Source organism: Chinchilla lanigera, unplaced genomic scaffold (genome assembly GCF_000276665.1).
Source record: "Chinchilla lanigera isolate Chin_1 unplaced genomic scaffold, ChiLan1.0 scaffold00027, whole genome shotgun sequence".
Classification (NCBI taxonomy): Eukaryota; Metazoa; Chordata; class Mammalia; order Rodentia; family Chinchillidae; genus Chinchilla; species Chinchilla lanigera.
The window spans coordinates 4,474,014-4,488,832 of record NW_004955428.1 but is presented as its reverse complement, the minus strand read 5'-3'; the positions used below and the strand labels follow the sequence as shown (position 1 = coordinate 4,488,832).

Below are 14,819 nucleotides of genomic sequence, written 5' to 3'. Positions count from 1 at the left end.
TTTTTTTTTTTTTTTGGTTTTTCTCCGGTACCGGGAACCGAACTCACGACCTTGCGCTTGCCAGGCAGGCGCTTTTGCTGCTGAGCTAAATCCCCAGACCCAAATCAAACTTTTTAAACCATGAAATGAAGACTAGAATTTTATACAAAAGCTGAAATTCTATCTCTACCCTCTTTCCCATTAATTATGATTCTGGCTCTTCTTAGGCTTTGTTTTGTTTTGCTATTTCAATAGTTCTTTCCATGTGAACATTAAAAAAAAGTAAAACCATTTTGCATTTTAAAAAATTCCTTTTAATGAATTTCAACTGACTTTTACTTTTTATACCTGTACACACCTCTCAAGAAGTGTAACCGCTGGCTCATCTGCAGTCCACTGGCTCACTGAAGCTCTTCTCCCCAGCTCAGCGATGAGGGGCTGAGCATGTGGCTCCGGGCAAAGGACTTGCCCAGAATGCAGAGGCCCTGGCTTTCATCTTCAGCACCATAAAAAAAATTCTATTTCCATCTCCATTCCCTGCTGCTGTACTTCGGATCCTTACACACCGAACATTACCTCATTTTAAAATTTTTTTCTTTCTTGCCAGGTATGGCGGTACAGGTCTGTAACCCCAGTACCATGGGAGGCTGAGGCAGGAGCCCCCAAGTTCAAGTCCAGTCTGACCCATTTACTGACTGAGACCCTGTTTCAAAGCAAAAAATAAAAAGGGCTGGAGATGCAGCTCAGAGCGAAAGCACTTACTTGAATCTCCAACGCTGGAAAAAAATGTTTTTTTTCCATCCTTTTCTGCCTGTCCCGACTCTTCTTTCATCTCTGTGGAATCAGGATCAGTCGACTCAGCACACCATCTCCCTTCTTTACCACCCCAACCTATGGCTTAAGACAAGCCCAGCCATGCTCATGATTTCAAACAGCACCTCTATGCTGAAGATGATTACTAAGTGCTGGTCCTCCGCTCTAACCCATCTCAATTCCAGAACCAAAATATAAACTAGCAACATGACCAGAGGAATATCTGGACAGCACTTCAAGCTTAACCAGTCTACTTAGAACTAAGTATCAGCATCTCTCCCTTTTCCCTTGCTCTCTTCTTCCATAAACCTGTTTCTTGTTTAAAAAGTAAATTATACTAATATTCACATCTCACAAAGTCCCTTGAAAATTAAATATGATAAAGCACTTAGCACAGTGTTTCTGTCCCAATGTAAGTACTTAACTAGTGATCTGTTATTATAGTGAAACAATAATCTTCAAATCTCTTTGCTTTCAATTTTGTTTTGTTTGTTTGTTTTGTGACACAGGGTTTCACTGTGCAGTTCAGGAATATGTGCCAGGCCTGCTTCCAACTTTGGAGGGTATCTTTTCACCTTACAATCAAAACCCTTTGTATTACTTTGCATGAAAACTTTTAATGACTCCCCACCATTTGTTCAAAAGCAAAGGTTAACACACTAAACAATGGCTTTTACATTCTTCGAAACATTACCTTCACCCACCTATTTTGTGTTCAATAGTATCTCCTAAAGTGTTGACATCATAACACCTGTGGCTGCTGTGGATTGTGTTATTTGGAAGCAGGATCTTGGTAGATGGTCACATTATACTAGAACAGCTAGGTTGATCCCTAATCCAATCTGACACTGTCTTTATGGGGGCGGTACTGGGGGGTGAGGATGTGGCTCAGTGGTACAGCCCTTGCTTAGCACCTGTAAGGCTCTGAATTTGATCCCCAGCACAGTTAAATAAATAGGAAATTTGGACACAGACAAAACTGAAGGAGAACAATGTAGACACAGGAAGAGTATCACCTCTAAGCCACGGAAAGCTAGGAAAGAGGCATGGAGGATAATCCTGCTCACAGCCCTCAAAAGGAATCAACACTTTGATTTCAAAATTCTGGCCTTCAGAACTTTAAAAGACAATAAACTTCTGTTATCTCACCCACAAAGTTTATACTACATTGTTACAGTAGTCCCAGGAAACTAATACAGACTTATTTCCTGCATTATTTCACATAAACTGACAAATGGTACCTGCTAATTCTCAAATGTTAGTGTTTTTGCTTATGTTACTTTGTAGTCTTCAACATCTGTACAAATTTTAATCTACTGTTGCCTTCTCATCCAGTTCTTCTACAGTTCCCACTCTGAACCAATTTTACCACCCAAAGTACACAAGACACCTGCCTAATATTACCGTCACTCAACAGAGTCCCAGGAAGTTTCTAAAGCAGAGAAAAGGAACTTAAAGCCCACTCTACCACAGAATAATATGGAAAAAGAATGTTCAGGACACATCAGTAAGAGAAATAAAGGGATTTATTAGGCAGAAGTTTAAAGGAAAGAGTGTGGGCCCTCAAGAGACAGGCACATCGTAACAGCCCTGGCTGGTGTATTTATGGAGATGTGTGGGTGGGAATCGGTGGGCCTTGTGAATCTATGTAAAGAGGAGATGAAAGTCCATTTGCTGGCGACAGGCATTGCAGCTGCAAGGGGTCCATTTGAGACTAAAAAGGAATGGTCAAAGTCTATTTGCAGGTAAAAGGGAATGGCCCAGGCTTATTGTGTTTGTCAGGACTTTAGGAACTTTTTTGACTGGGTTTGTGGTCTGGCTATTCCTGTGTTTAGCTTTCTTTATGATGTTTAGGTTCATACAACCAATTTTTCCTACACTTGCCCTAACATTTGACAGTGAGTGAATAAAATATATGAGTAAATTACCATATTCCACAGCACTGACTCTTCCAAGTCTTCTAGACTAGAACAAAGTGTATTTCTTTGTTAAAGTCTTTTTATCAAAAAATAAGTGACCATGCTTATATTCTGTCCAATTTTATTTTGTTTTTGTTTTTTTTTTTTTTTTGGGGTTTTTCTCCGGTACCGGGAACCGAACTCACGACCTTGCGCTTGCCAAGCAGGCGCTTTTGCCGCTGAGCTAAATCCCCAGCCCTCTGTCCAATTTTAAAGGAAATGCCCCAGTACTTCACCACTGAACCGAATGTCAGCTGTTAACTTACAAGCTGTTTGTAAAATGGTGTTAAGGAAACATGTTAGGCACTGTTATCAAAAATGGATAGTGAATTCAAAAAATACCATTTCGTCAAGAATCCCGTTTATAATAATATAAGTCATATTGTTTACTTAATAGTATATTTTCTTATATATCTAAAGCTTACTTGGTAACTGAATCTTAAATATATAAGTAGATATATTACTTTTAAAAGTAATTTTTATATCTACATTCTCTAGTAGTATTATAGGGGTAGGCCCTTAGGGAGTCAGCGCAGAGGATGAGAACACATCACAACTGTGGCTGGAGGCGCATCCCCTGAAGGCCAGGCCTCAAGATAAAGACGGAATGACCAGGCCTGCCTGCCTCCCCAAGGGATGAGCAATATACTATAATTGGTATGACCTGGTCCAATAAAGTCTAGATAGACATCAGTCGCCCCAGTGGGTGACCAAAACTCTGATCCATCCCTTCCTAACGGTCTTCCAGATATAGCTCAGTGATACAGTGTTTGCCTAGCAAGCACAAAGCCCTGGGTTCAATCCCAAGAACCTTAAAGAAGATCTTTGTTCTTTCCATGTACACTTACTATGTGACCTCCTTCCCACTGGATCAATATTACCTAATCACCTATACTTGTCATCTTACTGATCACAGTTTTGACTGACGTTGTATCCACCTTGTGATTTTGCTCCATAAAACTTCCTCTGAAAAGTGGGCTCACTGGCACCCCACTTTGGGGTCCCCTCCTGCCTCTCAGGAGCTCACTCTCTCTCAATAAATTTTTCCTACTTTTAACTTCTGTTGTCCCTTAGACTTCATTTTTTGATTCTGGAGAACAAAAACTCGGCTTGTCTGACATCTGGCAAGTTGGAAGTTATGTTATTTTCCCTATGTTAGTAAGAGTACAGTTTACTTTTCTATGATAGCCTCAGAAATAGAAAAACTCTAATTCAATATAATGTATTATTTTATAATCAGAAAGAACATTTATATAAAAAAAAAAGCGTGAAAATCATAATGACTCTCCAGATGACCACCATTTTAAATATTTCCTTTATCTTCTGATTTTAGGGTGACTATAAAATCTTGACAAATAATAGATAGATATTATGAAATAGGAAGAAAATGTTCAAATGGGAAGGGGAACTAGGAAGGGTGAAAGGAAGGAAAAGAAAAAACAAGTAGGAAAAACTGGAAACAAACTTTTGTAAACAGGGAAGGAAAGAGGGGTTATAGGGAGGGGAGGGGAATGGGGAAAAAGATCAAGATACACCATGCACAGGTTCAGATTCCCCATGATGAATGTAATCATTATGTATACCTAAAATGTACCAATAAACTCATAATTATTATTATTTTTTTAGACAAGGTCTCACTATGTAGTTCAGACTGGACTTAAACTCACTTATATAGCCCAGGCTGCCCTCAAATCCACAGTGATCCTCTTGCCTCAGCCTCTCCAGGGCTAGGATTACAGGAGCGTACCACCACACCAAGCAACTTCATTTTTTAGGAAAATCTACAAATCATTTTCTCTATCATGCCACCCTATATATTTTAGGGTATAGATATTATCCATGTAGGAAATCTATTTCAGAAATGTTCATAAAACAAACATCTATTTTCAAATACCATTATCCTCAAAGCTCTCCTTGTAAAATCGGAATATCTTCCCAATATTAGTGACTCCTCTCTTATTGGAATTTTCTTCCCATAGATATCTCTATGTTCTCATCCCTCACCCCTATAATCCCACCACTCTGGGAGGCTGAGATGGGAGGATCACAAATTAAAGCCTAGCGTGGACAATTTAGTGACTCAGCAAGACCTTGTCTCAAAATTAAAAATATATAAAAAGACTGGATATATGGCTCAGTGAGAAGTCCCTGCATTTAATCTCCAATACTGTAAATAAATAGCCCATTAATGGTACTGCCTTCTTCTGACTTCTTCCCTAAAATATGCCTACCTTATAAGACTACAACATAATTATTAGTCAGTAACAAGCTGGTAAAGACATTTCACAAATTCTCTCTCTTCCATGAAAATCAGTTCTTTAGATCCAGAACATCTGGGGTTCCTTATAAAGAAAGAAACTACAGCAATATATGTGAACCCATGTTTATAGCAGTACAATTTGTAATAGCTAAACCCATTAACCAAGGAATGGACAAAAAAGATGTGGTCTTTTTTTTACAATGGAGTACTACTCAGCCATAAAGAAGGATAAACTGGAGACTTTTATAGGTAAATGGAAGTAATTTCAGACTATACTCGTAAGTGAAATAAACCAGAAGCACATGTATAAACATATTGTCTCCCTAGTGTAAGAGGCTGAAAGAGTAAGTAAGATCCAAAATGTACAATAGATATTGTAAAATGGGAAGAAACTTCAAAAGGGAAAAGAAACTGGGATGGGGGAATGGAGGAAAGAAGGAAGGGAAAAGCAAGAAAAAAAATTATATATATATATAAATAAATAAAAGTTATATTACTAATTTCTCTTAATTCACTGAAAAGAAAAGTTTGTGCTAATATTGTTCAGAGTACAAGGCCACTATCTTGTACTCTGAGTAATTAAAGATAACAATATGCAATGTAGTAACCATTGTTACCCTCCTATTATCTTGTTGTGAAATTTTGTTTTCTCTTTAAAATAAAAAAATGAAATACATTTTTAAAAAGAAAGAAAAATATAAGCAATCTTCCAGAAATTAACAATCTTCTTTTCCCCTATATTAGTGATACTTTTTAATCAACACAAGGTAAATATATTGCGTATTGTTCTTGGCTGCTACCTTCACTGGGTTCAATGCCAACTTAATAAATCTCTATGATAAAGTACCTGGAGAAAGTAACAGGTGATAAAAGAAGGGATGGAAGTCCCCTGGGCCCTTGATCTCTTTGGTGAACAACATTTGGAAGGGATCATATAAAAAGTTAATCTTCAAGGAAGAAAATGATTATGGGAATAAAGTACGTTCTATAGCTTTGGCTTCTCTTAACGGACTCTGAACCAGTTTTAGATTTGAAAAATATTTTAAATAAATATTTAGTAAAATATTTATAAGTTGGAAAGTCCACTAACAAACAAAAGGACTGATTATCTTCAGTTTATCCCCCTCATACTGAATTTCCTGGTGGACCTTGGAAAATTGCACAAACACCAAAAATGGGGAAAAAATACAATCCAGGCCCCAGAACACAGCACTGCTGTCCCAACTTTCTCTCAAGCATGCCACTATCCCATTATATTGATACCAAACACCTATAACAGAGGTACAACATAGAGAAAACCCACTTGGGATACAGAAATCTGTCTTACTTTCCCACCTCATCACTAACCAAATATGAATTATTATGACAGCACTGTTACTTTATAATTTAAACTCCATCCAACATCAGTCTTCACTGATGGTGGAATAGAAGTGAGGCTGTAACAGTCCATTGTTAATTCCTGTCTCTTTATTTATTTTTTTGCTTTTTCTCCGGTACCGGGAACCGAACTCACGACCTTGCACCTGCCAGGCAGGTGCTTTTGCCGCTGAGCTAAATCCCCAGCCCTCTCTTTATTTTTTAATGTTCACAGTAACACAAAAATTTAAAATTATGGTAATGATTCAAAATTCTACACGTATAAAATTTCAAAACCTGAATGCCTTTTCCAATTAACTGTTATCACTGGTAATCAGTACATAGATTAAAATACAATCACCACACAAAATTAAATAGAATAACAAATTAAGATGACAAAGCAGATATAACATTGTAATCTAAAATACATCTTACATAGGTACAATATATTTCTATATATTCTATAATTAAAGAAAATGGATTTTATCAAGATTTTAAATTTATGTCTCAATCAATACTACAGTATTCTTTCTTTCTAGTCTTTCCCCCCTACAAGTACATTCTAATATATCCATGGTCGAAAACTTCAAGTGTTCTAAAAATATAGTTCCTTCCTCAACTTATTACCTAAATTATGTAAGGATCCATGGCACATTACATATATAGTCTCATGCACTGTACATTTCTACTCCTAAATATCTGTTTTCCATTCATTACAAAATTAGTTTGTGCATTGATTTCTATGACCAAAACAGGAATGTAATATACATTGGATGCCTAACCTCTTGATTTTCTACTCCATTGCTGGAAAGCTCCAAAACAGAACCTCCACTGTCAACCACTGCTGATGTCATTGTTTTTTCCCCTGAGGAAGCTTCAAACGTTATGAATCAATGTAATTAAAGGTTCATAGAGTTCACAGATGATTGCCAGTGTTACAGGTTTAAATTATATTTTAAAAGTCAACAGAGATGGAGAGTAGATATCCAGAAATCCAGTCTTCTAAAGATGATTAACCAGAGAGCCTAAAAAGAGGAAGAATTTTTAAAGTTATAAAAAAAAAAAAAATACACAGGAAGGATATAAAGCATAACTTAGTTTGCAATCTCACTTTTAACACTGTTTTAACTAAGAAAAAGGAGATAGGCTCCACATCCCTGTGTCAAAAGAGGGCAGTAATGAGCACTTCTAAAAGAGTCAACTCTATGAACTCTTCCAGTAAGTTCTTACCAAGATACTGCATACAGGTAAATATTACCAGATTTACATTCCAGGAGACAAAATGTTACAACTTTCTCCATTTACAAAGATGTAATTTTATTCCCAAAATACTTTCAAAGAAATTTTAAAAATCTTTTATGTATTGAACATATAAAATGTGCTAGGCTGAGACAATTTTTAAAACTACCTATTTAACACATTAAAATACTCGTTAATTTTTAAATAGTCCATTCTTCTCTGGCACATTTGGTTGGTTTGTTTGAATAATATAATTAAAACTGTCTTTTGCTTATGGCAAGTAATCTAATTTTACATTCACACTTAATACAAGAATTGTTAAGAGATTAATTTGGGCTCCTCATACCCTTTTTTTTTTTGAGACAGGGTCTTGCCATGTAGCTCAGAGTGGGCTTGAACTGAATATGTACCCCATGCTGGCCTCGAATTTGCAGCGATCCCCCTGCATCAGCCTCCCAAGTGGGATTACAGGCATGTACCACCACACCCAGCATTATATTTTCAAATAAAGCCATTTATAAATAAAGTAGCGAAACCATCTGGAATGTCTTTGATAGTTTTATCATTCTTTCCTGAGCAACATTTTGCAATTACTCTAATTCAAAACACAATATAGTAAATTGTTTGAAGTACTTTCTTAACAAAGCCTCTGAAAGTTTTTTCTCTTATAGAGACAAAAGTCTTACGTGTATCATCTGGGTTTATGCATTAATTATTCCTAAAAGAATTATTACTCAAATAAAGTTACTCTTTATTTGATTTTGTGGATATTAAATTTTCCATACAGAATAAGTACCAAAATTTCTAACAGGATTTTTTAAATGTCAAAATTAAAGAATATAAAAAAGTACGCATATTTAAAGAGAAAAGAATATATATTTCTAATAAATCATTCCATTAATATTATCCCTTTTTACTGAGCTTGATAACTAGCATCATACAGATATAGAAATAAACTAATAAAGAATTTCCATTAGATTTTAGAAGAAAATAAAATACCTTTTAAATAAAAGTAGAAATTTCATCTAAGATTAATTCAATACTATTAGTTTCCTTTTTCGTTTTAAAAATTTGAAATAGGAATATTTTGTACCCTAAGAAAAAAATGTAAGAAAAAATTCACAGTCCTATCTCATGAAAGCCCACTGTTATCACGTAAGATAATGACTATTTCCAAAATCTGTTTTCAAATATACACAGTAATAGTAGAAATAAACTTTACTTACAATTTGAATGTTAAGCAGTTTAAGCATCCTTCACTATTTTCACAACTTGGCAAGAGCTAAAACCTGAACCAGTAGTTCTTTGGAACTACTAGTAAGAAGGGGGAAAAAAGAGTATTAATATAATTCTATTAAAAAACATTTTGCCCAAAATAGGTATGATTCATGTAGTAAAGACTTATTAAAATAAATTGTTTCCAAAGTCTCATGATATACATTTACAAGAACATAGCAAAAAAAAAATTACTTCTACGTTACTGTGCAATCAGAAGTTTTTATCAAACCTCAAATCTTAAGTCACTACTAAATAACAATTATTAAGTAAGGACAGACCCAACATACATAACCTATGCCTCATATCTAGGTTACATTTCAATCAACCAGCAAGTTTTTATGATGTTTCTTTGTTTGCTTGTTTTTCTTCCGGTACCAGGAATCGAACTCATGACCTTGTGCTTGCCAGGCAGGCGCTGTGCCACTGAGCTAAATCCCCAGCCCCAACCAGCAAGTTTTTAATAAATGCTTACAGGTATAACCTCTGTTCTCTAGGAGTATGAACTCAAGCTTAAAAAAAAAAAAAACACCACCAACAGACCACCACGAACCAACATCAATGAGATACAATCACTGATTATATATGATCATTGTTTATTGCTATTTCACCTCCGAAACCCAACTTCAGTGCGTAACATTTGCCTTCTCAGATATCCCTCCTCCTTCCAAAGACTCATTGGATAGATTTATGCACTTGATCTAGGGCCTCAATCCATCGATTATTTCCTCTTTTTCCTTGAACTTCTTTACTTTCCCTTAACATAAATATTTCTAAGACCCTCTCATCTTAAAAATGGAAAAGTCGGGGCTGGGAATTTAGCTCAGCGGCAAAGCGCCTGCCTGGCAAGCGCAAGGTCGTGAGTTCAGTTCCCGGTACAGGAGAAAAACAAAAAAACAAAAAAACAAAAAAAAAAAAAAAAAAAGGAAAAGTCCTTTTCCACAATTCTGCCTCCCTCTGCAGCTACTCCTCTAATTCCATTTTCAGATGAAGTAAAAGAAATCTTTTATATTGTCTCCACATGCTGATTTCTCAGGTACTCTTCCTTCCTCAACTATAATTTTTACTCGGTTCTATCTGTCAAGGTCAAAGGATATATTTGTCTTTATAACACATGAAGACTCTGACGCATTTAAAACTCTCTGTCATTCTCGCTTGGAACTCTACCTTGAATTCACTTGTCCCTCCCTCCCTACTCTTTCACAATTCCCTCCTGCAGGACCAAACCTAATTTTCAAGGGTTTAGGAGCAAAAGTACAAAAGGTAGCCTGTACACCATATGTCTAAACATTTTAAAATTTTTAAGTCAAGACAAAAAGCTGTTCAATTATTATTCTCTTCTTCCATCTTGACAAACACGTTTTAAAACAACCCTAATGGGCATGTTCTGATTTTGAACATGAGACTCCCTCAAGCTGGACTTTGAAAGGCAGTACTTCCTTCCCTGGCCTGCAGCCAAGCGAGCCCTCCTCACTGCCACCTCCAGCTCCATTCTAGCCCACCACAGGCCCTAATGCAGACAAGCATCTGCCCAAGGGTCCACAGTCTGGTCACAGGCCTACAAACAGCTGCTCCCTCCTTAGCCTTCCTTTAGACTTAGAGAAGCCCATCATGTGGTACAGCCAAGGGAGGAATCAGGATGAGACCTGTCAAGGGATACATGGCAGAAGCCCAGGATCCCAGGAGTCAGGAGGCTGACCAACAAAGGGACTAAGTGCGCCAGTCACTGTGAGCCGCAGACATCTTAATGCTGTGGGAGGGCCGCAGCTCTTGCAGGAAGACAGGAAAAAAGAAAACAAAAGGAAATTATGGACCCAAAAGGTGCAATAACTGAAATGACAAATCCACTGCAAGGACTCACAGGAAGAGCTCAGCAGACACAAGCCTCTGCGGTCGTGAAGATGCGAGAACGGAAGTTGCTGAGCGTGGGGAACAGAAACAGACTGAAGCCAGAGTCCAGGTTCCCTGTGGGGCTTCATCGAGTGGGTCAACGCACGAACTGCGAGGGACCAGCGGAGAAGAGGAAGGGGCAGCGGGAATATTCGAAGAAATAATGGCTGAGGAACTCTGCAGGTGTATGGAAAACAGAAAATCTAAGAAACTCAATGAACTCTAAAGTAAAATGAATTCAAGGAGACCCACCCCAAATCACATTATATAATAAAACTTTCAAAACCAAAGACAGCCAGGTGATGGCACACACCTGTAATCACAGCACTTGGGACACTGAGGCAGGAGGACCACCAAGAGTTCAAAACCAGCCTCAATTATGTAATGAGAGCCTGTCTCAAAAAAAAAAAAAAAAAAAAAAAAAGCCCAAAGACAGAATCTTGAAAGCAGCAAGAAACATTTTCTCACATACAACAGATCTTCAATAGGATTACTAGCAGATGACAGTGGCCCCCTCCTACATTCAAAAAGCTAAAAGAAGAAAATGTCAACAAAGAATCTTGTATTCTGCAAATTCCTTTAAATGTGAAGAAGAAAGTCAGGCATGGTGGCACATGCCTGTAATCCTAGCACTCAGGAGGCTGAAGCAGGAGGATTATCATGCGTTCAAGGCCAGCTAGGACAACATAGTGAATTCCAGGTCAACCTGAACTATATAGCGAGACCTTGTCTCAAGGAAGGAAAAAAAAAAAAATGTGAGGAAGATAGTAAGACACTCAGAAAAGCAAAAGCTGAGACAGTTTGTTACCAGCATACCTGTACTAGAAGAAATGCTTAAAGCAGTCCAAAAAAGTAAAACACACCAGATAGCAACCCAAAGCTGTATGAAGAAATAAGACCTCAATAAAGACAGAAACATAGACTGTTATAAAAGTATTATTATATTAACAGTTTGTACCTACTTTTTCATTTTCTACATGACTTAAGAGACTTTTTTTAGTCTAAAAGTCAGTATTTTAACTTTGGCTTATTCTACATATATGATTTTCTACAGAATTTAAGAGAGAAGTACATTTAAAGTGCTGATTAGTTTATGATTTTAGACAATGTATAAAGATGAAATCTTGTAATACTATTGAAAGAGGTAGGTAACTATAAGCAACAGAGTTTTTAATGTTAGTGAAGTTAAACTGTATAAAATTCGAGTGTTAAAACTTTAGGCTGTTAAATTTAATCCCCATACCAACCATAAAGAAAACAGCCATAAATATAGGTAACAGGAAATAAGAAATCTAAACATTTCACTATAAATATCAACTATTTGCAAAAGAAGACAATAATGCAGAAAATGAGAGACCAAATAAAAAAACCTATGCAGCATACAAAAACTAACAAAATGATAGAATTAAATCCCTCTCTGTTATTTAAATATAAATGAATTACACTGTCCAATCGAAGAACAGAAGTTGCAGAACGATGAAAACATAATTAGTCTCTAGAATGAACTCACTTCGGATCCAAAGACAAAAGCAGACTGAAAGCAAAAGAATGAAAAAAATATTCCATACAAATAATTAGCAAATGAAACAGGGATGGCTGTAATAGCAACAGACAAAATACACTTTAAGTGAAAACAAGGTTAGGAATGCCAGGCATGGTGGTGCACACCTGTAATCCCAGCACTCAGGAGGCTGAGTCAGAAAGATTGTTGCAAGTTCGAGACCAGCCTGGGCTACAAAGTGAGCTCAAGACCAGCCTGAACTGCATAGGGAGACCCTGTCTCAAAAAGACAAAAAAAAAAAAGGTTAGGAGAAACAAAGGAGGACATTAAATATTAATTAAAAGGTTCATTATAGCAAGAAAATATGACTGAAAAAAATGAAAAAAAAAGAAAATATGATAAACATTTACTTAATGACAGACCATCAAAATACATGAAGCAAAAACAAACTGAACAGAGAAATAGAGAGCTCTACAGTAACAGTTGGAGACTTCAATATCTCCCTCTCCATAATGGACAGAACAACCAGACACAAGATAAGTAAGGAAATACTCTTAAAGAACCAAAGGTTACACACCATGAATTGGGGTATATTCCTAGAATCCAAGGGTGATTTCAACATAGGACCACTAGTCAGTATAACACACCATATTAACAGATAAAAGGGGGAAAAAAACACATAATAATCTCCATTGATACAGAAAAAATGGCTGACAAAATTATACATAATTTTCAGAGTAAATTTAAAAATCACAAGCAGAAGGAATTTACTTCTACATAATAAAATCCATTTATGAAGAACGTACAGCAAACACCATAATATGTATTAAAAGACACAAACCTTTTCCCTAAGGTTAGGAACAACCACAGATACCCTGTGTGTGTGTGTGTGTGTGTGTGTGTGTGTGTGTGTGTGTGTGTGTCTTTTTTTAGACAGGGTCTCGCTATGCAGTTCAGGCCGGCCTTGAGCTCACTTTCTAGCACAGGCTGGTCTCAAACTTGCAACAATCCTCCTGCCTCAGCCTCCCAAGTGCTGGGATTACAGGCATGCACAACGACGCCCAGGTTGGATACTCATTTTTGCCACTTCTATTCAATTAGTATTGGAAGTTCTAGCCAAAGCAATTAAGCAAAGCATTTAAATTGGCAAGGAGGAAGTAAAATTATCTTTCTTTGCAAATAATATAGGTACAAAACTATAAAAAGTCTACAAAAAACCTATGAGAACTAATAAAATTCAGCAAAGTAAAAGATTAAAGAAAACACTAAAAAATCAGTTGTATTTCTATATACTACAACTTAAGAATATGCAAGGAAATTACAAAAATAATTCTACCTATAATAGCAGGAAAAAGAATAAAATAGGAATTAACCAAAGAAGTAAAAGACTTATGCAGTAAAAACTATAAAACACTGCTAAAAGAAATTAAAGACAAAGGGCCAGGGATATAGCTAAGTAGCACAAGCACCTGCCTGGCAAGTGCAAGGTCCTGAGTTCTACTCCTGGTACAAAAAAAGAAAGGACACAAACAAATGGCATCACATCCCATGTTCACAAATAAGAAGACTTGCTATTATTAAAATGTCAGTATCATACAAAGTGATACACAGATTCAATACAATTCCTATCAAAATCCCAATGACATTTCTTACAGAAACAAAACTCATCACAAAATTCATATAGAATCTCAAAGAACCCTAAAGAACTAAAACAACCTTGAAAAATAACAAAGCAAAAAGATACTTCCTGATTTCAAAACTGTAATGCCACAGGCAGTAATCAAAACAGTATGGTACTGACATAAAGACAGATTACAAAACAATGGCATAGACTACAGTACCCAGAGATAAACTCTCAAAAAAATTTAAAAAAATTTTTCTGACCAGAGAGTCAAGAGCACCCAATGGAACACAGAAGTCTTTTCAACAAATAGTGCTGGGGAAACTGGCTACCTACACGCAAAGGAATGAAGCTGCATCATTACTTAACAACACATATGAAAATGAATTCAAAGTGAATCAAAGAAGGGGCTGGGGATTTAGCTCAGCGGCAAAGCACCTGCCTGGCAAGCGCAAGGTTGTGAGTTCGGTTCCCGGTACCGGAGAAAAACCAAAAAAAAAAAAAAAACAAAGTGAATCAAAGGCCTAAACATAACACCTAAAACAATAAAGCACTGAGGAGAAAGTTTAAGGCAAAAGCTTCACAACTCTGGACTTAATAACAATTTCCTGGATATGACATTAAAAGCACAGGCAACAACAAAATAACAAGACAAACTATATTTCATAAAAATTTAAATTTTTGTACATCAGTATCAACAGGGTAAAGAGGCAACCTAGAGAATGGGAGAATTATTTGAGAATAAGGGAATTAATATCCAAAAATATATATTAAAAAAACTTCTAAAAACTCAACAGCAACACAACTCTTTCAAAAATGGGCAAAGGACTTCAATAGATACTTGTGTAGAAGATATCCAAGCGGCCAAGAAGCACATGAAAAGATGATCCATGTCACTTATCTTTAGAAAACTGCAAGCCAAACTAC

General features: G+C 36.4%; 1 protein-coding gene across 8 annotated transcripts in view; it reads right to left on the bottom strand.

Annotated features, from left to right (window-relative positions):
- Elf2 (E74-like factor 2 (ets domain transcription factor)) overlaps positions 1-14,819 on the bottom strand; it is a 91,822-nt gene that overhangs the window by 61,951 nt on the left and 15,052 nt on the right. For 4 of the 8 annotated variants that reach the window (XM_013515278.1, XM_013515279.1, XM_013515280.1 and 1 more), the window contains exons 1-2: positions 8,832-8,920; positions 7,149-7,391 (exon numbers count right to left, since the gene is read on the bottom strand). In XM_013515278.1, coding sequence (XP_013370732.1) covers positions 7,149-7,220 — 72 coding nt within the window. In that variant the 5' untranslated portion in view covers positions 7,221-7,391; positions 8,832-8,920. Of the gene's footprint in view, positions 1-7,148; positions 7,392-8,831; positions 8,921-10,741; positions 10,970-14,819 lie in introns of those variants that run through there. The other 4 variants (XM_013515281.1, XM_013515282.1, XM_013515283.1 and 1 more) reach the window with 4 other exon arrangements.